Consider the following 26,523-nt stretch of genomic DNA (forward strand, 5'->3'; position numbering starts at 1 on the left):
GGGCCAAAGTTGTGTGCTTAACCGAATGAGCCACTCAGGTGCCCCTAAAAACAACCTTTACTAAAGATGAAATGGTTAGGAAGTATTTTCTAATTATTTCAAGTATGCAAAAGTGATCCCATCAAATATTTGTTAATGAGACATGCCACCAGAGAAGACTGATGTATGAAAGAAAGAGCCCCTGACTCTTCCTGGACCTGCTTGTTTCACAGTAACTTGCTTTACCTGGTTCATAAAACTAAAATTATAGTTTCCCTTTCTCTAGACACAAATACAAATAAGAGTAAAATCTAGGACTAATCCTGACAAACACTGCTTTAAAGACACCTATAAATCACATGGCTGATTAAAGGTTCCAGGAGTCATATTTTTTAAATTAATTTTTAAAAAATGTTTATTTAGTTTTGAGAGAGAGAGAGAGACAGAGTGTGAGCAGGGGAGAGGCAGAGAGAGAGGGAGACACAGAATCCAAAGCAGGCTCCAGACTCCGAGCTGTCAGCACAGAGCCCGATGTGGGGCTCGAACTCACAAACTGCAAGATCATGACCTGAGCCAAGGTTGGACACTTAACCAACTGAGCCACCCAGGCACCCCTCCGGCAGTCATATTTTACGGTAAAGTCTCCTATCTCAAGCAAGAAGCACTTGCAAGATCGTTTGTGTGGGGGGGGAGGGGAGTGGGTTTAGAACACAAGATCATACTCTACTCAAGTGCCATTCATCATGTCACAGGCTAACATGATCTGGTGTGTTTGTGGTGTAAAACCCTATTTCTTCTTACCGCATCCTTCTCTCATGCACCTATGCCATCTGAATGCTTATATAATGCTAGTGATTGAAGTTGGTGAAGAAAATTCATGCTGGAAAGCTAAAGGTTAAATTCTTCTATTGAGGACTAAAAGAAAGGAATAGATAAGATGTCCAGACAGTAGGCCTTTGAAAAAAAAAAACCTGGTTAAGATATTAGGACTTTAATCCAGAATCCTAAAGACTCAGTAGCTTATAATTATTTTACTGGTGAAAATACTTTATGCACATGCAGGGTCATAAATGACTAACATTTCTAAAACAGGGAAGAATTTGCTCCATGTTTCTAAGCATGGATCTTACTATCAAAGCAAGGTGTGTTCAATGCAGAAAAATTAAAATATGGAAATAGGCAAGTGAAAACACACACATACATGCTCCAAATCTTCCCACTGAAAGAGAGCTTCTATTAATACTGTGGTCTAAGGGCATCCAGACCATTTCTATGCACACATCTCAAATGTATAGTTTTCTAAAAAATTTTTTTCACATAGTACAGTATGAACATCCTTCCATGTCACTGAAAGTTCATTTACCACATAATTTTAATAGTGGCATGATATTTTACAAACAGATTAACCAATCCTATACTGTGGACATGAGAGTTGTTTCCAGTTTTCCTCTATTAGAAGCAGCATGCAGTGACCATCTCTGCAGTTAAATCTTTGCAAACATGCTTCCACATGTAGAGATAAATCACCACAAGATACAAAGGCAGAAGGCAAAGGTGGATGAAGAAAAGGGAAAATGGAACCACTGTTTCAAGTAATAATTAAAAAGGAAGCTTCGGACACCAGGGTGGCTTTGTCTGTTGAGTGTCCACTTCGGCTCAGGTCCCCATCTCCTGGTTTGTGAGTTTGAGCCCTGCATCGGGGCTTGCTGCTATCAGTGCAGAGTCCCCCTCTCTCTGTCCCTCCCCTGCTCCTGCTCTCTCAAAAATAAATAAACATTTAAAAAGGAAGCTTTTGACAGAAGGTGGGAGACTGGAAAAGGAGAGGCAGCCAGCAAGTCCCCTAAAAGATAAAGGCCACTCTGGGACAGCAACTGGTCTTGCGGAACTATTCTTAAGAACCCATTTGCAATCTTAGTCCTTCTAAAAGAGGTAAGACTGAGGTCCTTGCTTAAAGTTTAAACCATTCCCACAACTGTTTAAATAACTGACGCACTGAAGCTTTAAGACCAAATGATCTTGATGTTTGGAAAAACAAGAACTATTCTTAGTCTGTGCTAAGGAGCCATGGAAGTGAAATCAACCACCTGGTCGAGCAACTGTACAGAAAATAAGCAACAAAGTAGCCATAAAGTAGGTAAATGCCCTTCAGTGAGGGGAAAGTTCATTTGGTTTAACAAATTCCATACTTGGACTAGAAAGATCTTTAGTCAATAACAACAGACATTTTTTCTTTTTCTCTCTGAAGACACTCTGAATATTTTAACTCAAGTTTTCCCTTTTAGATCTGCAACGATAGCTAACTTAATTATTCTGGGCTTATTTTTTAATTTTGCTTCTCTTTTTTCCCTCTCCTGGCTAGTCTTTTTGTCATTTTTTTTCTTTTTTTAGACTTGGAAAAGCCTGGACAAAAAATACGTTTAGATTAGTAATTTCTTGTATTTTTTGATAGCAATGTGGAGAAAGAGAAGTGTTAGGCAAAACTGGAACTAAAAGCAAAATTAATTCTAATGATAGAGGGGAGTAAAGAAGAAAATTAGGCTGACTTACATTTACAAAACAGAATTTATGGTTTCTGGCTTTTAAGTCCATAAGGCTAAAAATGTTCAGCAGGAAAAACCGGTAGGCTGGGCATTCAAAGTCAGAAGATCTTGGTTCCAGCCTTAGTTTTGCCAACTAACTTTATGGTGTGACCCTGGGCCAGTCATTTCTTCATTTCTCTTCTGGGTCAGAAGTTCCTCACTTTAAAATCCTAAAGTCTACAGGCACCTGGGTGGCTCAGTTGATTAAGTGTCTGACTTCGGCTCAGGTTATGATCTCCTGGTTGGTGAGTTTAAACCCTGTACTGACAGTGCAGAGCCTGCTTGGGATTCTCTCTCTCTCTCTCTCTCTCTCTCTCTCTTTCTCTCTCCTCCGTCTCTCTCCCACTCATTCTCTCTCTTGCTCCCTCAAAGTAATAATCTTAAAAAAATTAAAAAAATAAAAATCTTAAATTCTGAGGCTTAATACAAAATTGTCTCAGAGAAATTCCTCCAATGGATAGCAATTTCTGATAATTATCACATACTTCTAAAAAGGCTTTTAATGGCAATCTTTCTTTTTTTTTAAAAAAGCACTTTGTTATAAGGTTTCTTTCACTAAATCTGCACACTGTGTTTTTATATTTGGTAACTTAGTTTAATTCATGTGGATTATTAAATTATTAATTAATGAGGCTTAAATCTGTAAACTTTCACTGCACTGGACTAGTTAAAATGAGCTTTTTGGAAGAACAACCAGGTTTCGGCTCAGCCCATTCTCTATTACTTGAGTATTGTGAGGTTCATACTTTATTTGCTATGTTGTCACTTTGAGATTTGCGAAGTTCTGTTCAGGTACAAGACTCACAGTGGTATCTAACAAAATTATATCACCAATGTATGTTGGTGGATTAATGAATAAATTTAGGTAAGGAAACAGCAATAAAAACTCAAGCCATTCTCACTGTCAATACTGAGAGGGGAATATGACAAGCCTCATAATAAAGGAAGTAACAGATAAAAAGGAAATCTTAAAGCTACTTCCAAGTTCTTCTCAGTGTTGGCCTCAGAAAAACTTTGAATATAAACCTGCTTACCTTTTCCTGGGAGAACCATTTTTCCAGTACAAGAAACCAGATCCAGGCTAATCTTTGAGGGTTGATGTCCTGTCCACATCTGAAAAATGTAAAGAGAAAGAATTTCTGAACAAAGACTTTCTACTGACCTTTTCTCTTTTGTGATCCAAGATTGGGATTTCACTGCTCAGTCTGTTTTAAACCTAAACAGGCATGACATTGTACTAATGAGAAATTTTCAAATGTATATGATAGATCAATAAAACTAGAACCAGAACAGCGCTAGATTTCATTAAAAAAAAAAAAAAAGGAAAAAAGTCTCACCCCTGCCTCTACCTCCCTATCTAGTCTTTATTATTATTATTTTAATTTTTTATTGTTTTTATTTATTTTTGAGAGAGAGAGAGAGAGAGAGACAGAGCGTGAGCAGGAGAGGGGCAGAGTGAGAGGGAGACACAGAATTTGAAGTAGGCTCCAGGCTCTGGGCTGTCAGCACAGAATCCGACGCAGGGCTCGAACTCATGGACCGGGAGATCATGACTTGAGCCGAAGTTGGATGCCCAACAGACTGAGCCACCCAGGCGCTTTTTATTTTTATTATTTTTAAACATTACATAGAAAACCATAAAAAGCAAAGCTCTCTAAAGTATATTGTTGAAAACAGAAACTGAGTCAAGTAGTCTTAAAGAAAATAAGGAATTTCATAAAAATTTATTAACTCTAGGCTAAAAACAGGGTTACAGGAATTCATAAGGGTTTTTTCAAAGTTAGTAATTTAGATAGAACCTGGCTAGAACCCAAATTTAAGGGAAAAAAGTCACCTAAGTTTCTACTCTCTACATACTAATACAATATAATATAGCTGCCAAAGTAAGGAAGAGTGAGGGAAAGACTAAATAGCACACTTAACTATTATACCACTAGCTGTTAATAGCACTGCCAGGAAGAGCTTCATTAAAAATTTAGATAGAGAACAGTGGTTGCCAGGGTAAAAGGAGGGTTCAAAATGCAAAGAGGTATTCCCAGGAAGTACGGGAATTCTTTTGTGGTGATGCAAGAGTTCTGCAGCTTGATTTTTATTGGTATTACATGAGTCTGTGCATGGATAAAATTGCACAGAACTACACACATAAAAACAAATGCACATTAAAAAAATGGTGAAAACTGAATAAGGTCTGTAATCTACTTAACAGTAATATACCAATGTCAATTTCCTGATTTTGACATTGTACAATAGGTATATGAGATATTGCAATTGGGGGAAGCTGGGTAAGGTTACTCTGTATTTTTTTGCACATTTTGTGAATGTAAACCTTATTTATATAATTTTTGATATTTATATAATTATTTCAAAATAAAAACCTTAAGTAAATTAACTTCTAGTCTTTTGTTACAACTACAACATCATAAGAAAAGAGCAGCGTTTGCTTTTCTGGAGGCAAAGAAAATGCTTTTCAATTCAGTTCCACCATCTACTTTTATGATAATAATCAAGAAATGGTGGTTTCAGGCACACTTTGCTGTCCAGGATTAAATGCTGGTTCAGATGATAATTCAAAGCCAACACCGATTAATAAACATGTATCATACAGGTAAATTTTCGGAGCATGTGAAATACACTCTGCCTCTGCTAATTCTTCAGAGAGGAGGTGAGAGTAGGTGACCAGAGCCCAAATATTGACCTTGTGTCTCCCGCCCTGTAACTTCCTGGGAAGAAGAGACATCCCTTACCTCAGCTGATCTGGACACACCACGAGCGCCTGAAGTATATCTTCCACCTTCTTTGGGATATCCCCTTGTGCCTCGTGTAGCTGAGGTACACATGCCTGTGCCAGCTCCCATTCTCCTCTGCGAAGGCACTCACAGAAAAACCCAAAAAGCTGCTTCTGAGAAGCAATTTCCTCTTTTCCAAATGGATGATGCATTTTCCCAGCACAGAGTGCAGGGAGATAGAAAGAGATGAATTACGCAGAACACATTGTCAATTTTCTCATTCGTGGAGCGCCTCCTGGAAACAATACACACCACATTGAGGAGAAACGGAACGCACTATATTTAGACAAACTAGTAACTACTAGACTGGCTGGGAAAAGCGGGACTTACTTCCCTAATTATCGTTTTATGTTTGATTTGACGTGCTACTATCTTTTTTTGAGAAGTTCCACCTTTCCCCGAGGGGTGGATCCCATCTCTCTACACACATCCAATATTTAATTAAACTTAAAGTCGTATTAGCTCGGGGCGCAGACCCACAAATCTTTCATATTCCCCACTTAACTTTAGACCCAGTCCGGCTCCAAATCCCCAGGTGGTCGCCTCCCTAAGTATGAGAAATGCAGCAGGAACCTCCCTAGTTTGAGCCCTCTCTTAAGGCGGAGGAGTGAAGATCATCAGATGAGTGTGTGTCAGAGCTGGAGGACGGTGGAGATTGGAGCGCAGGGACGCTCCCTACACGGGTCGTGGTGGACGCCCCCACCTTCTCTGGGGCGCCTTACACTCACCTGCTCCTGGTACCCAAAGCAATAGAGCTTCCAGCGCAGCCATGTTTGAGCCGAGTCAGGTGATAGATCCCATTTGGGAGGTTGCCGGAGGGAGGGGTGGGGTGGGACGACTGACAGCGGCTACTCCTATTGGTCAATGGAGGGACGATACAAATAAGGCGCCATATTTGTTTGGGTCACGTGACGCCACCTCTTCGGACTGGAGAAAGCTAGGACGTGCGGAGTCAACCAGCTACCTGGCTGAGGATCGTTCCTTTCAGTTTTGACCACTCCTTTGCTCGATACCTTCAGTTCTGCGTTCAGCGGGGCGGGTGGCAGAAATATCAGTGTTCGTTGATTTTTTTCATGTCTCTTTTACTCCATAGCGTTTGAAGTCAGCTTTTACTAAGTGCCCGCCGGTGACTGTTTTGCCAGGCCTTCTTCCAGAGGAAGAAGACCTGGATACTCCTCCATTGCTATTTTATCCACTTGGGTTCTGTTATAATCGCAGAATCCTGCGTTCTGAATTCCCATTTTCTGCCTAACTCCATTGATTTATTTGCTCACTTACCCGACAGTCGTTAATTGAACGGTGTCCTAGGCCCTACTTTTCAGGCTGAATAAGTTGCAGACCCTGTCCTCGAGTTCACAGTCTAATAACAAGTGCAGGTAAGTAATTAGAATACAGTAGGCTAAATTATAAGATGGAAGTATGCACTGAAGAGCTGAGAGCAAAGGACGAGCAAAATCTTTTTCGCAAATACAGAACTGTAATCTGAAACCCAGTCTTAAAGTAACAGTTCCCTTTTACACCGAAACTTGGGTGGTTCCCCTCATGGTCTTAAACTACAGGCTCTTAACGTTTCCCCATTGTGTGTTTTCAGCTTGAGCAATTTCATTAAGTATTTCCAAACTATTTCACCTCCAAAGTGTGGTGAAAAAAGCAAACCCAAACCAATCCCAGCTCTCTTCCAAACCTCTTCTACTATAGGTGAATTCTTAACTATTCTCTGAAAACTAACATGTCTTTCTGGTCCATTATGCATTTTTTAAATGTAGTGACAAAAAAAATAAAAGAGACAATTCCAAGCAAGGTTTTTCCTGGCTTCATTTTCTCCTTGCAGATGTTTCTTTACCTGATTTTGATAATCATTATATTGAGAAACTGGGATTCAGTGACGGATTCTGGTGTGAACTACAATTCCCAGCAAGCAGTGGAATCAACCTGGGACTCTTCCTACCTCTGATTGGATATTTCTTTCGAGTGACAGCCCAATCGGCATTTGGGTTGTTGCTTTGCGGCGCTTTCCGCGGGGAACTGTGAGGGGTGGGGGAAACTTTGAAAGTTGGATGCTACAGACCCGGTACTGCAAAGATTCGTGTGGGGGGACATTCGGGGGGGTAATGGGGTGCGCTCATTATTTCCTGCCCCCTCTCTGGGCCCCTTTCTGTGTTATTACTTTCGGGGTAGCGGAGAAAACCTCTTTGGTCCAGTACACTCCCCCCTTAGGCCTGAGGCATGATAACGGGAACTCCGCCGCAAATATGGGGGCTCTTGGCCTTCTTTTGTGGGGGATGCTGGAACTGTGCTCCTTGCTGGAAAAAAGTTCTTTTTAGGGGATTCTAGAGTGACGTTTTCGCCTCTTGATGCCCACCTCCGCCCTCCCATTTGCCGGCTGTTGGGGAGTCTCGGCGGGGGAGCCGGTCCTTAAGGGAACATTGGGGTCCGCTCGCCTTCTGTGGTGTTGAAGAAGAGTAGTTAAAGCGTGGAATCTGGAGTTCTATGTCTAGATTCGAATGCGGACTCCACCATTTGCTAGCTGATAGACTTCACGCGTTTTTCAACTCAGTGCCTCAGTATTAGTCTGTAAAAGGGGTCAAACATCGGAAGCTCTTGGAACAGTACCTGGCACGTAATAAGGGTCCAATAAATATTAGCTATTATCGTTACTTACAAACAGTTTTCACTGAACATCTTTCACGAGGATTTTTACTTTGTTGAGGAGGAAAGGTTTCAGCCTTCAGGATGGAATATCTTCCCTCACCCCTGATTATATGTGTGCGCACACACACAGAGCAGGAATTTAACAGTCTCTGGTGGAAGAAACAAGCCGTAATAATACGTTAATAAGATTATGCAACAAATACGTATAAAGTATGATGAAAACACTGGGTTGGAAGAGATTGACTTGGGGGCAAGGTTTGTGCAGGAAAGTCGGAGTCAGGATGGCGCTTGTGTAACCTACCAATATACAGTATTGTGGCTGGAGAGCGGATGAAGTGAGGCAACAAATGATGTTTTGCTGACAGAATTGATATGGTAATGGTTGTTAACCTTGAGCTCTGTGTGTGAGGCACCATCCAAATCTTCTAACCTTCACTACATTCCTTTGGGGTAGATATTTGAATGACCTTTGTTTTACAGACGGGGAATTGAAGACACCAGGAGGGGAAGTAGCTGCCAGGAAGGCAGGATCTGGGCCTTGCCATCAGATGTATGGATGAGAGGGAAATGAGAGACCAGTTTATGAAGGGTCTTTATGTGATCTTAAGAAGTGTGGAATTTATCCCGTGCCCTAATGGTCCCATGGGTAGTTTTAAAGGATGAAAGTGACAGGATTGGAGCAAAGTTTTAGGTAGCTACCTCCGGCAGGATTGGAGCACTGACCTAACTTTCGCAGACCAGTTTGGTGCTTCTTCCTGGCACATTTAAATGCAAATGACGATACTTACCGTGTGACTGTGATAATTTGTGTATACATCTCTTTTCGTCTTTTACTGTGAGTTCCCAAAGGGAAAGGAGTATGTTTAAATGATTCTTTACACCAGAGCCCAGCAGCTCAGCAGAGTGTGTGATTAAGAAGGGTCTCCTGAAGGAGCAAAAAAAAATTTTTTTTTTTTGATGGTGCAGGGAATAACAAGAGGCAGCATGCAATAGTGCAGGCAAATGATGGGAGTGGCCCTAAGAAGGCTGAGATAGCAGAGTTGGTTATTGTTAAACAAGTCCGGGTAGTTTGGGTTCTTCTTTTTGATTGAATGTATCAGCCTATATGGTGCTATTGCTCAGAACTACCTGGTCTATAAAGACACTAAGAAATGATACAGCAGATATCACTTGGTAAACTATTTAGGAAACGAATCGGTACAAATTCCCACTGAGAGAAATGAGAGGGATGTATTTTGTGCTTATGAGAAGTGTGTGTGTGTGTGTGTGTGTGTGTGTGTGTGTGTATGCGCGTATGCATAGGCTCATGAATGTGAGAGAAAGTGGGAGAGAGGGAAGGAGAGAATTAATTTGATGCAGAGAATTTAGATTTTATGTAGAAATTTGGGCATAAACAGGTTATCTACATTTTCAGTACTATGTATTTTGTTCCAAAATGTTACTCCTTTTCTGTTAACAATATTGCTTTATCTCCTGGAACAATGGAGTTGCTGTTTCTATTCTATCCAGAGGGTATCTTGTCATCTCAGCGAGATGCACAGCCTCTTCTCTGCATGTGTTATGAAAGGAATCACTGTGATTGTGTTCTAGCTCACTGAAGGCACATATTTCATGAGTCTCATTTAGTCTTAGGTTCAGCAGTAAGAGTGAAATTTCTTGCATGTGAGAATGTGAGCAGCTAATAAAAAAAAAAACCACATTTCAGTTTGTAATTAAGACCTGAAATAATAATATCTCGTTTGATTCGGAGGTTTGTTCTGGCTCATAGAAAAAGGAGAGGTTAAATATGATTATGGACTTGTAGTAGGGGTATACTGGTTAAGAGGATAAACCTTAGGGTCACTTCCTGAGTTGAAATTCTGAATCCACCATTTACTTTTTCTGGTGACAATGGAATAGCTAACATCTAGGGTTTAGTGTTCTCATAGGTAAAAATTGGGTCAATAATCAACCTTCCTTATAGGGCTATTGAGAAGATTAAATGTTATAATTTATATAAAGCTTTGGAACAGTGCCTCCTGTACATAGTAGGTGCTCAGTAAATTTACTGTTACAGTGCAATGAAAGTAAAGACTTTTTTTTTTAAAGCTTATTTATTTTGAGAGAGAGCACATGAGCAGGGGAGGGGCCGGGAGAGAGAGAGAGAGAAAGAGAGAATCCTAAGCATACTCCATGTTGACAGTGCAGAGCCCAATGAGGCTCCATCTCCTGAATCGTGAGATCATGACCTGAGTCAAAATCAAGGGTCAGGTGCTTAACTGACTGAGCCACCCAGGTGCCCTGACAGTAAAGACTTTCTAAGGAGTGCCGCTTGGAAATATTCCTTGAAAGTTAATTATACATCCAAATAAAATTTATAAATACATTGAAAATCTTAAGATGCTATGCAAATGTGAAGTGATATCTTTATATTCATGTAATAAATATAAAAGAACTGTGTGAAATGCACATTCTTATGTTGTCTTGTTTGTGTGCATGTTTGGCAGACATAGAAAGATTCTACAGCTTTTATTTTATCAGTAATATTTTAAATACTATACATTTCATTTCACACATGAAGAAGCTTGAAGAATTTTTTATTTTGTAGTGTGTTTTGGTAGCCTGTCTACTATTGCTTATGGTATTTTCTAATGCTTTTCAGGGTTCTTTTTCTGCTGCATCTGAAAGCATGGGTAGCAAGAAGCTCAGAAGAGTGGGCTTATCACAAGAGCTGTGTGACCGTCTGAACAGACATCAAATTGTAACCTGTCAGGTAAAATTTATTTACTTTCTCACTAAGAAATTTTGAGTGTAAAATTTTTTTTAAATTTTATTATTTATTTTTTAAAATTTGCATCCAAATTAGTTAGCATATAGTACAACAATAATTTCAGGAGTAGGTTCCTTAGTGCCCCTGACCCATTTAGCCCATTCCCCCCTCCATTAACCCTCAGTTTGTTCTCCATATTTATGAGTCTCTTCTGTTTTGTCCCCCTCCCTGTTTTTATATTATTTTTGTTTCCCTTCCTTTAGTTCATCTGGTCTCTTAAAGTCCTCATATGAGTGAAGCCATATGATTTTTGTCTTTCTCTGACTGACTAATTTCACTTAGCATTATACCCTCCAGTTCCATCCACGTAGTTGCAAATGGCAAGATTTCATTCTTTTTGATTGCTGAGTAATACTCCATTGTGTGTGTGTGTGTGTGTGTGTGTGTGTGTGTGTGTGCGCGTGTGTGTGTGTGTGTGTACATACCACATCTTCTTTATCCATTCATCCATCTATGGACATTTGGGCTCTTTCCATACTTTGGCTATTGTTGATAGTGCTGCTATAAACATGGGGGTGCATGTGTCCCTTCGAAATAGCACACCTGTATCCCGTGGATAAATGCCTAGTAGTGCAATTGCTGGGTAGTTCTATTTTTAGTTTTTTGAGGAACTTCCATACTGTTTAACAGAGTGGCTGCACCAGCTTGCATTCCCAGAGTACAAATTAATATTAAATATACCTTAATAACTCTTAAACCTGAAATATGAAAATTTAACTTTCTAAAAAAAAAATGAATTGATGGTGCTTCTCCATAGGCTATTTTAAAATAACAGGCTACTTGGGGTGCCTGGGTGGCTCAGTCGGTTACAACTCTTGATTTTGGTTCAGATCATGATTTCAGAGTCTTAAGAATGAGCCCCTCATTAGGCTCCTGTGGGGCTTGGTGCTGGATGTGAAGCCTGATTAAGATTCTCTCTCTCTTTCTCTCTCTGTGTCTCTCTGCCCTTCTGCCGCTTGTGCTCTCTCTCTCAAAAATAAAATAAAATAACAGGCCACTTAGGTTGTATCAAATGTGATTTCATTTACCTAAATTCCTATACTTTTGCTTGGGTCAGGGGAGAATTCTTATGGCATAATGTGAAGTATACTCGTGCTATTTATTTGGGATTCTAGAGAAGTTTCGTCAAATTGAAAGAAATTTTGCAGTTATATGAGAAATAAGACTCAAATGAAGAGACAGTATTCAAAATGGGTAATGTCTCTTGCAAGCAAGAGAAATTAATAGAATCCTTATCAATGTAATGAGAGAAATGTATAAAGCAGATGTTGCATTTTAGGCACAGTAGTGAAGCAGCTCCCTCTTAGGAGGTTAAATAAGTTTTAATATTTTTTGTTTGTTTGTTTTGTTTTTAATGTTTATTTATTTTTGAAAGAGAGAGAAGGGGGGAGGGGCAGAGAGAGAGGGGGACAGATGATCCGAAGTAGGTTCTGTGCTGACAGCAGAGATTCCGATGTGGGGCTTGAACTCACAAACCATGAGATCATGGGTCGAAGCCAGATGCTTAACTGACTGAGCCACCCAGGTGCCCCTAGACTTAATGTTTTATATTAGGATTTAGTCCTTAATAAGACAGATTTTCAGAGCATACTACAATTAAAAAAAACTGCTTTGTGTATTAATGGTATTTTTGGTTCCTCTATTATACATTTAATAATCCTCGGGGTGCCTGGGTGGCTCAGTCGGTTGAGCGTCCGACTTCGGCTCAGGTCATGATCTCACGGTCTGTGAGTTCGAGCCCCGCGTCGGGCTCTGTGCCGACAGCTCAGAGCCCGGAGCCTGTTTCGGATCCTATGTCTCCCTCTCTCTCTGACCCTCCCCCGTTCATGCTCTGTCTCTCTCTGTCTCAAAAAAATAAATAAAAATTAAAAAAAAAAATCCTCATGTTCGTACTTGGAAACACTCTTAAAAGTATGAGATTTAACATTTCATTCCATAGTCTGTTTTATTGTCTCTATTAAATACTTTTCCTGAATGCTGTCATAGCTCAGTAAGAAACTCATTTCAACCTGACACTTTCTGGGTATTTGTGCCTAAACTGCAGCACAGGGTGGTGTTTATATACACCTGGGTTGGAGGCTGCTGCTATGTGAAGTTACTTGGTGTGACCTCTGGTATATGCTAACTGAATTAGAGAATTAGAAGATAAGATTATATCGTCATATCTTTTAGTTAAGTCATACATGGGGCAAATACTATAAGGAATATATAAATCTTCAATCTGCAGTAAATTATGGGCAGTGTCCATTGAAAGTTTCCTTTTAATTCCAGTATCTTTGTTGCACATATATTTTAAAATATTCTTTTTATGTCTCTCTAGGACTTTTTATGTCTTTCCCCACTGGAACTTATGAAGATGACTGGCCTTAGTTATCGAGGTGTCCATGAACTTCTGTGTATGGTCAGTAGAGCCTGTGCCCCACAGATGCAAACGGTACATATACATATATACATATATATTTATATATATTATGTTTTGATTATGACTTATTTTGAGATGATCCTTTATCTCATTTAAAATATTTTTTTGGAGATGAGGCAAAATTAAAAATAGATATGAACATCTCAGAAATATTGATTCTTGGGGCACATGGATGGCTCAGTTGGTTGAGTGTCCAACTTCAGCTCAGGTCATGATCTCACAGTTCATGGGTTTGAGCCCGGCAACGGGCTCTGTGCTGACAGCTCAGAGCCTGGAGCCTGCTTTGGATTCTGTGTCTCTCTTCTCTCTCTGTCCCTCCCCCACTCATGCTCTGTTTCTCTCTGTCTCAAAAATAAATAAATGTTAAAAAAAATTAAAAAACATATTGACTCTTGGGGTGCCTGGGTGGCTCAGTTGGTTAAATGTCCAACTTCTGATTTCGGCTCAGGTCATGATCTCACAGCTTGTGGGCACTGATACCAGGAAGCCTGGTTGGGATTCTGTGTCTCCTTCTGCCTCTGCCTCTCTCTCTCTCTCTCTCTCTCTTTCTCTCAAAAATGGATGAATAAACATTAAAAAAAATATTGACTCTTACACCATAGGACTGGTCCTTTAATGAGAATATATGTGAAAAATTTATGTAGTTTGTAAGCTCATGGGAGACAGTTCCTAAAAATGGAAGAGGAAGCAACAGGAAGTTTTTTTTTTCTGTAGCCAATATTGATATTTCAAAAGGTCATCTTTGTCTTTTATTTGTTTGCATAGGATTTGTGGATTTCACGGTTAAATTATAATACACTCATAATTTTAGAATGCCCCTGTCTCTGTAATACCAACTTTTATTATCATCAGTCTACATTATAAAGCACATATAGTGGATTTACACTGCTCATTGATTGAATAAATAATACTTTAAAACTTTTCTCTCTCTTGAGAAAGTTAAAAGTCTTTTATAACAAATTCTCATCAAGTACTATTATTTCATACTTTCTGTGTCATAATGCTAGCTTTTCAAAATGTAGGTTTGGTGCGTGGTAGAAAAGATCTTGTTTTCCCAGAATAAGAGTGCCTAGAAGTCAGTGCACTTCAGTGCTTTGCAAATGTATTTATTTAGGTGGATTGTAGATTACTTACCTTACTATCTTATATCAAAATTTGGTAACCACTGAGCAATAAAGTGGAGTTCAATTCTGTGAAGTAGGAAGGAAGGGATGTTAGTGTCATTTGAAACTTCTGAAATTAATGAATAGATAAAAATATTTCCTTTTGTTCAGATTTAGCTTGTAATCTAAGAAAATACTTCAGAGCCAGAGTAGTCAGAAGGAGAATTCAAATCAGAGTTAGGAATTGGCACTGTCTTAGCTTTGTCATTGACCTTGGAGCTTTGAATAGCTCACTTTATTTTATGGGAGAAGTAAGAGAACTAAGATAGTGATGATTCTGTGATGAGGTTTAAATTAACTTGTTACTATTTTGAAGGTTGTAAAGCACCAACAAAGTGTTTTAATTTGAGGTATGTCATTCTATGTGTTTGGTCAATACCTACGTCATGTTTCTAGTTAGAGAATTAAATAAGAGAGCATGGGGAGGAAATTCACTTCTGGGCTCCACTTGCACCACCACTTCAGCTGCGGTATCAATACCACCAAAGCCACCAAAAAGATGGCTTCTTGAGCTCACATTTGGAATGCAGTATCAATACCATTCCAAATGTGAGCTCAAGAAGCCATCTTTTCCCTTTGTTGTGCATTCACTCTTGTAGGATTCTTTAGATTTGAGTCTTGTGTTAAACATTGGCTTAGCCTTAGTTCATTTTTCCAGGGAAGAGTCTTTTGTTCAGTTATATATTACTTGAATTAGTATTTATTGAGTGCCAGTCATGTGGCAGGTACTCTGTCAGGTCCTGGAGATATTAGAGTGAACATGGTAATGTTCCTCATGCGGCTTACAGTCTAGTGGGGAAGTCAGACATTAAACACATAATTATATAAATGATTAGTTGTAGTAATGATAAGTCCTATGAAGGAAAGTTATAAAAAGCTCTGAAACTTAATAACAGGGAATATTACTTAGTTTAGGGGTCAGGAAGGTCTCCTCCAAGGAAGCAACACTTCAGCTAAAACCTGAAGGATGGATAGGGGAGAATTAGGCCAAGTTGAGAAGGGATGTGAGCAGGGAGGAGTTTGCAGGCAGTGGAAGCAGAAAATGCAAAGGCCCTGTGAAGACAAGGAGCATATGCTTTCATGGCAGTAAAATCAGGCTGGTGTGGATGGAACATAGCAGTGAGGAACAGAGTGGCCTCAGAGGTGAAGTCAGAGAAGTGAGCAGGAGTCAGATCGTGGGGCCTGCAGACCATGTAAAGGATTTCAGACTTTATTCTGCGTGCAATGAGAAGTCATAAAAGGGTATAATCTAATATGTATATTTAAAAAGTCAGTCTTGAACGTAGACAAGTGATTGAAAAGGAGCAGGGAAATATTGATGAAGACCATCTAGGTATCTATTCCTGTATTCTAAACAGAAAGTGATCGTGACATGGATTGTTAGTATGGTGTTAACCCAGATGGCATAATGTCAGTTATGATGAAAGATAATTTAGGAGGTACAGTGAAGAGGACTGGTGATTGTTTGGCTGTGGGTGGTGATGAGGTACAGGAAAGTGACAGATGATTCCTTGATTTTTGCTTTAGGAAACTGGGTAGTACCACTTCCTGAGATAAGGAATGCTGTAAGAGTGTCAGGCTTGAGGGAGGCATAATTTACTACTTGTTGAATGTGAGGTGCTTGTGAAACATCAATTGGAGATGCAAACAGGCAGTTAAATATATGGGCCTGGAGTGTGAAGGAGACGTCTGTAGTAAAAGTATGCATTTGGTAGTCATCAGTGTAAATATGGTAATGAGATAAGCATATCCAAGACCAAGTCCTGAGTGAAGTCTGCATTTTAAGATCAGATTAGATAATGATGAGTCTAAGAAGCAGCAGCCACCAAAGTAGAAGAAAAACTGGTGGAGTATCATAATAAGATACTCCTTTTTGTCTCATTTACGTACATACTATAATTTCTGAAGTCTTATTCTGTTCGTTCATTTTAGTCTTTGTGTCACTAAATCTATTGTGATTAGTGCATTTAACCGTTGCAAAGGAAATACTTTAAAATTTTGACAGATTGGGCTGCCTTTACATGTTTGATAAAGTGTCCCCAGGCCCACTGATGTTGCCTGATGATAGATTGTAGACAATATTGAGGCATTTCTAAATCAGATGCATACCACATGACTTTGTTCTGTAGCTTTTCTTTTTTTTTTTTTTTTTTAATGTAGCTGAATGTAGCCTTAGAAAAATGTGATAACCCAAGGTTTAACTGATCTAAGAATTTAATGGGTGAGATTACACAGGAGTCATCACATTTATAACTCATAAATATTAATATATTTAATATGCTGGTCTTCATACCTCCTCACAGAAGCAGAAGAGCCTTGAATTTGTATATAGATTTATTAAACTGTAAACGTTAAGTTGTTAGAAACTGTTTGGTACTATTATATTCCCAGAGTTTATCATAGTATATGGCATACAGTAGGTACTCAGTATCTGTGGAATGAATGAGTGAATGAATGGTTATAGTTCTATGGCTTGACCACAGTTTATTTGGGCAATTTAATAAAATACTAGTAATTTTTAATGTTATAAATTGCAGAGGCAAACATTCTTAAACATTGCTGGGTATGAAGTCACATTAATCACATCTGTAAAGGCCCTTTTTCAAAATAAGGTAACATTCACAGTTTCCAGGGATTTGATGTGGATATCTTTTGGGGCACCACATCTCAGCCTACCATAGCTACCTTCAACTATTCTTCACAGACCAACCTTGGTTTGAAATGAAAATTTGAGCATGTCATTCCTTGTTGCTCTCAATATAGACTCCAGACTTCAACAAGGCTCTTTCATGATTTGTCTCTTGCTTATTTATCCAGCCTCATCACTTGCCCCACTGTGATCACACACCCATCTTTCAACCATTCTGAATGAACTCTTTATTTTTTGTGGTTTTTATTAGTTCCCATTTTTTCCCTTTCTTTGTATATTCTGTCTCTTTGGCAGGAACATGCACATTTCCTTTGCTTAACAGCTATTTCACATTTTAGCTCAGACATCTAGCTTTTGCATGAAGTCTTCCTAGATCACAAAATCTAGATCAGGTCTACTGTTCCTGTGTTTCCACTTTCTCTGTCACAATATCTGTAATAATTGTATGGTGACTGTCTGGTTTCCAGTCCTGGTTTCAATTGCTGGGTGACTATACATACTGTGAGGGCAGGGGTTCTGTCTATTCTATCATAGCCCCATTGTCTAGCACTGTCTCTGGGCATGGATTGAATATTTGTTTAACAAATAAAAGTTTGAGGAAAAAAGAGATGGGTTTGGGTTCCAGCTGCTAGAAATTGAAGTTTGGATTTGGTTTCTGTTTTCGAATAAACAGGGATATTGAAAAGATCATTTTCTTTTTCTTGTGTAGGCTTATGGGTTAAAGATGCAAACATCTGCCTCTGTCTCATCAGTGTTCTTAGCTACAACTCTTTCTGCGTTGGATGAAGCCCTGCATGGTGGAGTGGCTTGTGGATCCCTCACAGAGGTAAAGGAGAAACTTTCCAAACCTCCCATAGACCTATAACCTTCAGATCCAGGGAAAAAAGTTTAGTTGAAAAAACATAAATTATTTTGTACCTCAAGGGCATGGTTCTCCACTCAGTACCTAGTACAGTTGCTTTGCAAAAATATAACGTTCGAAACATTCCTTGCTGACCACCTGAAGTCTCCTTAGGTCGCTGTTTCTTCAACTTAGAAAATGATGAATATTCAACTGAAGTGAGCTATTTTTAGTTTCCACTGTAGATACATTTTGGTTCTGTGATAGGTTGTTGTGTTAGTTATGTCTTGTTGCACAACAAATTACTTCAAAACTAAGTGGCTTAAAACAATAATTAACCTTTATTATTTCCGTTGATTTGGGAGTGGCTTAGCTCATAGATATCGGTGAGGGATGCGGTATGTTGAAGTCTTGGTGGGGCTGGAGAATATTTTCAAGGGAGCTCACTCACGTGACTGGGAAGTTGATGGTGGTTGTTGGCAGGTCACAGTTCCTCTACAAGTGGTGTCTCCACAGGCTGCTTGAGTTCCTCATTCCATGATGGCTGACTTCCCCTAGGGTGAGTAATCCAAAAGAAGGCAAGGTGGAAGTGGTCATGCTTTTGATGATTTAGCTGTGGCAGTTACACATCATAAACTTCTGCCACATTCTCTTCCTTAGAAGCAAATCATTAAATACAACTCATGTTCAAGGAAAGAGAAATTTGACTCTACCTTTTGAAAGAAGTGTCAAGAATTTGAGGACTTTTTTTTTAATTGAATAAGTGTGACATGTAACATTGTGTAAGTTTAAGGTTTTTATCGTATTACTTTAATACATTTATATATTATAATATGATTGCTGATACAGCAGTATTTACAACATTACATAATTATAGTACAATGTTATTGTCTATATTCGTTATACTGTGCATTAGATCTCTATGGGTTATTTACTACTCATTACAAGTTTGTGCCCTTAAACACCATCACTCTTATCTTCCCACTGCCTCCCCCTGTTAACCACCATTTTACTCTGTTTTTTTTTTTTTTTTTTTTTTTTACAGGTTTAACTTTTTTAGATTCCACATGTAACTGATATATAGTATGTGTCTTTCTCTGACTTATCTCGCTTGGTATAATGTACTCAGTGTCCATCCATGTTGTTGCAAATGGGAGGATATCTTCCTTCCCTGTGGCTGAATAATATTCCATTGTGTATATATGCCGCACTTTTAAATCCATTAATCTGTTAACGGGCATTTAGATTGTTTCTGTATCTTGGCTATTGAGAATTCTGCTGTGATAAACATTGGAGTGCAGATATCTTGATGAAATACTGTTTTCATTTCTTTTGGGTATATATCCAGAAGTGGAATTGCTGAGTTGTATGTGGATCTAGTTTTAATTTTTTGAGGAACCTCTATATTTTCCATAGTGAGACTGGAGACTTTCCCAAACCACCACAGTTCTTTTACTTGCAAGCTGCATTGGTGTGGTGAGTTGATGGACTTACCAGGATGCTCTGGAGGAACTTCTTGCTTAAGAGTTCTAGGGGCACAGATACTTTACACAAACTTCTAAGCAAGAGCAGACTCTTAACATTCTGATAGTCATAAATTTAACTGTATATATGTATATATTTGAAGATGGGGACTCTGTTTTAGATACTATACCTTATTTTATGCCCTGTATTCTGAGAAAGATTTAAAAATGTGTGTGTGCTGTACTTGGTAGGTGCCTATTAGATAATTGGTGAATGGACCCTCTTGCACTGTTGGTGGGAATGCAAACTGGTGCAGCCACTCTGGAAAACAGTGTGGAGTTTCTTCAAAAAATTAAAAATAGATCTACCCTATGACCCAGCAATAGCACTGCTAGGAATTTACCCAAGGGATACAGGAGTGCTGATGCATAGGGGCACTTATATCCCAATGTTTATAGCAGCACTTTCAACAGTAGCTAAATTCTGGAAAGAGCCTAAATGTCCATCAACTGATGAATGGATAAAGAAATTGTGGTTTATAAACACAATGGAATACTACTTGGCAATGAGAAAGAATGAAATATGGCCTTTTGTAGCAATGTGGATGGAACTGGAGAATGTTATGCTAAGTAAAATAAGTCATACAGAGAAGGACAGATACCATATGTTTTCACTTTTATGTGGATCCTGAGAAACTTAAGACCATGGGGGAGGGGAAGGAAAAAAAAGAGAGGGAGGGAAGCAAACCATAAGAGATTCTTAAAAACTGAGAATAAACTGAGGGTTGATGGGGGGTGGAAGGGAGGGGAGGGGGGGTGATGGGCATTGAGGAGGGCACCTGTTGGGTTGAGCACTGGGTGTTGTATGGAAACCAATTTGACAATAAATTTCATATTAAAAAAAAAAAGAGAGAAAACAAGAACCTGCTGTTGTAGGGTCCTGCCACCAGATGGTGCCATAATCCTACTATTGTACCTAATCTTTATGCACTTTAGCTGGACCTCTGCTCAAATGAGTTTGTAACAACAGTATTTCACAGTTATAAACATACTAAATAGCAAAAACTGAGCTTAAGAAAGATTAACCCACAGATACTTTATCTTTTTTAAGTTTTAGAATAATTTTTAATGCATTTTCATTTGGCTTTTGTCAATTCTTTCTGAATCCAAGGGGTAGTTAAAAACCATTTTGTCATGATCTGCTTGGCTGACTTGGAGCATAAATACTCAGACTGCTTATTAGGGGCAAGTTCTATATTTTTTGTTTCAGTTACAGGTAGCCTCTTCAGTTATTTTGGGATTTTTTTTTCACTGAGTACAGAGTATTTCTGTTTACCTTTTATTAACAAAATTTTAATGTGTATTTTATGTATATAGGAGGAACTATATCCTGCATGTGTAAGTTATGAAGCCTTATGACCCTATGACTTAATAAGAACCAGAACAATACTGACACTATTGAAGCTAACTGTGGGCTTCTCCCTGATCCTATCTTTGGCCTTCTATTGACATGTAATCTTTATCTTGAGTTTTTACCATTCCTATAATTTTTTCCTTATGGTTTTCTTTTACTGGATGTGCACTTAAATACAAGATATAAAAACAGTTTATTTAGTTTTATTTTTGAGCTCTATTAAATCATATATCTGTGATTAAATCCTATCATATTCTATGAATTACTTTTTTCATTTAATGGTGTTTTCTAAGATTTATCTATGTTGTTTCAGGTAGCAAGAGTATAATTCATTTTCACTGCTGTGTTATATTCCATTTTGAAAATAGGCCCCAATGTATTTATCTTTTTTCCTGTTAGTGAACATTTGGGTTGTTTATAGTTTGGTGCTAATAGAAACAAGTCCTATGAAAATTGTTGTACATGTCTCCTGGATTGCATGTACAGGTATTTCTCTAGGGCAGGAAGTGGTAAACTACTGCCCAGTGATCAAATCTAGCTTGATGTCTGTTTTTATAAATAAAGTTTTATTGTAATACAGCTATGCTCATTTGTTTATGTTTTGTCTGTGGCTGTTTGCTTGATAGAAAGCAGAGTTGCATTAGGTGTGGCAAAGGTCTGATGGTCTGCAAAGCCTAAAATTTTTAATATCAAGCCCCTGTCTAGGGTATCTATGTTGGAGTGATCTTCTGGTAATAGGGTATGTGCATAATGTAACTTCGCAGAATCAGGACAAATTGTTTTCCAGAGTGGTTGTACCTAAACAGGTATATTCCTACCAGTGATATGTAGGAATTCTTCTTGCTCCATATCTTCTTGCCTTGGTATTATCAGACTTTAAAACTCATGCCCATCTTTGGCATCTGTGATCTTAGTTTTCATTTTCCTGATTACTAATGAGCTTGAATATCTTTTTTGTTTTAAGTTTATTTATTTATTTTGAGAGAGACAGAGACAGCACTAGTCGGGGAGGGACAGAGAGAGGGAGAGAGAGGATCCCAAGCAGGCTCTGTGTTGCTAGCGTAGAGCCCAACGTGGGGCTCGAACTCATGAAACTGAGATCATGACCTGAGCTGAAACCAAGAGTTGGACGCTTCACTGACTGAGTCACCCAGGCGCCCTGAATATATTTTCATAAATCGTTTGGTTATGGTATTTTATTTTTTCAAGATTTTTAACAAGTAATCTCTATACCCAATGTGGGGCTTGAACTTACAACCCCAAGGTGAAGAATCTCATGCTCCACTGAAGGAGCCAGTCAGGCACCCCTCATTTGATTATTTTAAAGAACAATTTTATTAAGGCACAATTTAAATGCTATAAAAATTCAACCATTTTAAATTGTATACTTCAACTAATTTGCTAACTTCATAATAAATCATCACCACAATATCATTAGAACATTTCTGTCATTGTAAAAATTTCCCTCATGCATATGTATAGGTTAATTCCTGCTTCCATTCTCAGTCCTGGGCACCCACTGATCAATTTTCTATCTCTATATATTTGCCTTTTCTAAACATTTCATACAAGTGGAATCATATGTAGTCTTTTGTGTTTGGTTTCTTTCACATAGCATGATGTTTTTTTTTTAATTTTTTTTCTTTAAATTTTTTTTAATGTTCATTTATTTTTGAAAGAGACAGAGACAGAGTGTGAGCAGGGGAGGGGCAGAGAGAGGGAGATACAGAATCCAAAGCAGGTTCCAGGCTCTGAGCTGTCAGCACAGAGCCTGACGCGGGGCTTGAACTCATGAACCACGAGATCATGACCTGAGCTGAAGTTGGATGCTCAACCGACTGAGCCACCCTGGTGCCCCCTTTTTTTAACTTTTTTAATTTTGAGAGAGGGAGAGAGAGAGAGAGAGATAGAGAGAGATAGAGAGAGAGAGAATGAGAAAGAGAAAGAGAAAGTACAAGCTGGGGAGGAGCAGAGAGAGGGAGACAGAGGATCCCAAGCCGGATCTGCACTGACAGCCAAGAGCCCTGTGTGGGGCTCAATGAACCGTGAGATCATTACCTGAGCTGAAGTTGGGTGCTTAATTGACTGAGTCACCCAGGCTCTGCTAGCATGATATTTTTGAGGTTCATCCACGTTAATAGGATATATTAGTAGTTTGTTCCTTTAAATTGTTGAGTTGTATTCCATTGTATGGCTATAGCACATTTTGTTTATCCATTCATCAGTTGATGGACACTGAGATTGTTTCCATATTCATCTCTCAGGAATAATGCTGCTATGAATGTTCATGGATATGTCTTTGTGTGGACATAGGTTTTTGTTTCTTTTGGGTAGATTCCTAGAAGTGGAGTGGCTAGATCATATGAAAGGTGTATGTTTAACTTTTTAATGAAAACTGCCAGACTGCTTTCCAAAGTGGCTGTACCATTTCACATTCTCACTAGCAATGCATGATGGTTTGTTTCTCCACATCCTCACTAACACCTAGTATTGTTTATCTTCTTGATTATAGCTATTCTCGTGAGTGTGTAGTGGTATTTCATTGTAGTTATTTTTCTATCCACTTGGGGGCCACAGGGAGCCCTATCCCCACTGAAGCAGCCAGGCCTGCTTCAGAGTTGCCAATTTCATTGTAGTTTTTTTTTTTTTTTTTAAGTTTATTTGTTTTTGAAGGAGAGAGAGACAGAGCGTGAGAGGGAGAGGAGCAGAGAGAGAGGGGGACACAGAATCCAAAGGAGGTTCCAGGCTCTGGGCTGTCAGCACAGAGCCCGATGCGGAGCTTGAACCCACAAGCTGTGAGATCATGACCTGAGCTGAAGTCGCATGCCCAACCTACTGAACCACCCAGGCGCCCCTCATTGTAGTTTTAATTGCATTTCCCTAATGACTAGTGATATTGAACACCTATTCGTATGTTCATTTGTAAATTTCTTAAGTGAAATGTCTATTCACATCTTTTGCCTAGTTTTTAATTGGTTGGTTGTTTTCTTGTTATTGAGTTGTAAGCATTCTTTATATATTCTGGATACAAGTCCTTTATCAGATGCATGATTTGCAGTTATTGTCTTCCAGTCTGTGGTTTCTCTGTTCATTGGTCTGTTCATGGTAGCTTTTGGAGGTTTTAGTTTTGCTATAGTCCTGTTTCTCAATTTTTTTCTTTTATAGATCGTGCTTTTTTTGTCATTTCTACAAATTCTTTGTCCAGCCAAGGACATAGAGATTTTTACTGTGGTTTCTTCTAAAGTTTTGTAGTTTTAGGTTTTACATTTAGTTTATGATCTAGTTTGAGTTAATTTTTGTGTGATTTTGAGTTACTTGGTGGAATTAATTGTGTAATATTTCTTTTTAATATTTTATAATAGTTTGTATAAATTAGAATTTTTGTTTCTTGAAAATTTGATAAAACTTGCCTGAAAAATTGTCTGATCTTGGTATTTTCCTTGTGGGAAGATTTAAAAATGAAATAAATTCCTTTAATGATGTATAGGACTATTCTCCCTGAGTAGTTTTGGTGAATATTTTTAGGAATATGCCCATTTTCTTAAATTTTTTAAATTTATTGTTATAAAGTTAATCACTATATTCTCCCTGTCTTTAAATTTGGTTTTATTTGTAATTTTATTCCCCTTTTCATTCCTAATATTACTTTGTCTTCTTTCTCCCTTTCTTTTTGAAAAGTCTGGTCAAAGTTTTGAATATTTTTATAGTCTTTTCAAAGGACTGTGCTTTTTGTTCTTTGTTGGTCCTCTTGTCCTCTTTTTTTTTTTGTCTTCTACTTTAATGATTTCTGTTATTTTATTATCTCTTTTCTAATTGCATTTTTTCTGGGATTATTTCAACCTCCCCAACTTCTTGCTCATTTAACCCATTAATTTTCAGTTTTTCTTTATTTTACTCTGAGCTTGTAGTCTATGAATATCCAGTGCTTCATTTTTTTAATATAAAGTATTTTCATTTTTATTTAGTTCTATTTATTTATTTATTTATTTATTTATTTATTTATTTATTTATTTTTGAGAGAAAGAGAGCAGCGGTGGGGGGTGGGGGTGGTGGTCAGAGAGAGAGGGAGACAGAATCCCAAGCAGGCTCCGCATTGTCAGCACAGAGCCTGATGCAAGGCTCAAAGTCAAGAACTATGAGATTGTGACATGAGCCAAAATCAAGAGTCAGATGCTGAGCCTACTGAACTACCTGGGTGTCCCTAATTCTAATGGTTTTTTAAAATTTCCATTATGGGGGCACCTGGGTGGCGCAGTCGGTTAAGCGTCCGACTTCAGCCAGGTCACGATCTCGCAGTCCGTGAGTTCGAGCCCCGTGTCAGGCTCTGGACTGATGGCTCAGAGCCTGGAGCCCGCTTCGGATTCTGTGTCTCCCTCTCTCTCTGCCCCTCCCCCATTCATGCTCTGTCTCTCTCTGTCCCAAAAATAAATAAAAGTTGAAAAAAAAAATTAAAAAAAAAATTTCCATTATGATTGCTTCTTTCATGAATTATTTGGAATTTTTAAATACCTAAATTATTAAAAAAATTATCTTTTAAAAAAATGTTTTTGTTTTTAAATGTTTATTTATTTTGAGAGAGAGAGAGGATCTGAAGCGGGCTCCAGGCTCTGAGATGTCACACAGAGCCTGATGTGGGGCTTGAACCTACAAACTGTGAGATCATGACCTGAACAAAGTCACATGCTTAACCAAATGAGCCACCCAGGTGCCCCTATTCTCTGAAGTTTTCTGAAACTTGCTTTAAGGTTTAATGTAGAATCAGTTTTTATATATGTTCTAGGTGTGATTGAGAAGAATTATTATTCTCTAAAATTCAATGCTCTGCATATGAGCATTAAATTAAGCTTGTTACGGGGCGCCTGGGTGGCGCAGTCGGTTAAGCGTCCGACTTCAACCAGGTCATGATCTCGTGGTCTGTGAGTTCGAGCCCCACGTCAGGCTCTGGGCTGATGGCTCAGAGCCTGGAGCCTCTTTCTGATTCTGTGTCTCCCTCTCTCTCTCTGCCCCTCCCCCGTTCATGCTCTGTCTCTCTCTGTCCCAAAAATAAATAAACGTTGAAAACAAAAAAAAATTTAAAAAAAAATAAATGTTTTAAAAAAAAATAAATTAAGCTTGTTATTTGGGTTGTTCAAATCTTTATCTTTACTGATTTTTTTTTTCTCAGCCTGACCTAATAGTAATTTACAGAAGGTTGTTAAAATAGTCTATTATATTGTTGCATTGACAAATTTACCTGTAGTTCTATTTTTTTTTACTTACTGTATTTTGAATCTATTTTATTATGTTTAACATAACACATTTAGAATTGTCATGTTTCTAGAGAACTGAGTCATGTACTATGGTTCTTCTATGTGGCACTTGTCACTGTTACAGTTGTAGTATGTGTATGATTAGTTAGTACATGTCTTCCTCATTGGAGAATACATTCCAAGTGGGCAGGGATTATGTCTTTTTATTTTTATTGTTACATTCACAATATTAGTATATGTAGAAGGTTCTTAATAAATATTAGTTGAGAGAATGAATTTATTTTCAGTTATTTATTTGTTTAACTCTCATACAGTGCTTTTGTACTATAATGCTTTAGTTCCTGGTATCTCTTTTTTTTTTTGACACCCTTTTTGTTTTTGTTTTTGTTTTTTTTTGAGAGAGTGAGCGTGAGTGGGGGAGGCCAGAGGGAGAGAGAGAGAATCTCAAGCAAGCCCCGTGCTGCTTGATCTTATGACTGAGATCATGACCTGAGCCAAAATCAAGAGTCAGACACT

At 38.4% G+C, this 26,523-nt stretch overlaps 2 protein-coding genes across 4 annotated transcripts in view; one reads left to right on the top strand and one right to left on the bottom strand.

Annotated features, from left to right (window-relative positions):
- ZFYVE26 (zinc finger FYVE-type containing 26) overlaps positions 1-6,162 on the bottom strand; it is a 69,026-nt gene extending 62,864 nt beyond the window's left edge. The window contains exons 1-3 of the mRNA XM_043554362.1: positions 6,073-6,162; positions 5,303-5,579; positions 3,593-3,671 (exon numbers count right to left, since the gene is read on the bottom strand). Of these exons, the coding sequence (XP_043410297.1) occupies positions 3,593-3,671; positions 5,303-5,496 (273 nt within the window). The 5' untranslated portion in view covers positions 5,497-5,579; positions 6,073-6,162. The remainder of the gene's footprint in view (positions 1-3,592; positions 3,672-5,302; positions 5,580-6,072) is intronic.
- Positions 6,163-26,523, top strand: part of RAD51B (RAD51 paralog B) — a 646,020-nt gene continuing 625,659 nt past the window's right edge. For 2 of the 3 annotated variants that reach the window (XM_043554363.1, XM_043554365.1), the window contains exons 1-4: positions 7,333-7,415; positions 10,638-10,748; positions 13,126-13,239; positions 17,750-17,866. In XM_043554363.1, the coding sequence (XP_043410298.1) occupies positions 10,665-10,748; positions 13,126-13,239; positions 17,750-17,866 (315 nt within the window). In that variant the 5' untranslated portion in view covers positions 7,333-7,415; positions 10,638-10,664. Of the gene's footprint in view, positions 6,721-7,332; positions 7,416-10,637; positions 10,749-13,125; positions 13,240-17,749; positions 17,867-26,523 lie in introns of those variants that run through there. The other variant, XM_043554364.1, reaches the window with a different exon arrangement.

Source organism: Prionailurus bengalensis, chromosome B3, assembly GCF_016509475.1.
Source record: "Prionailurus bengalensis isolate Pbe53 chromosome B3, Fcat_Pben_1.1_paternal_pri, whole genome shotgun sequence".
NCBI classification, from domain to species: Eukaryota; Metazoa; Chordata; class Mammalia; order Carnivora; family Felidae; genus Prionailurus; species Prionailurus bengalensis.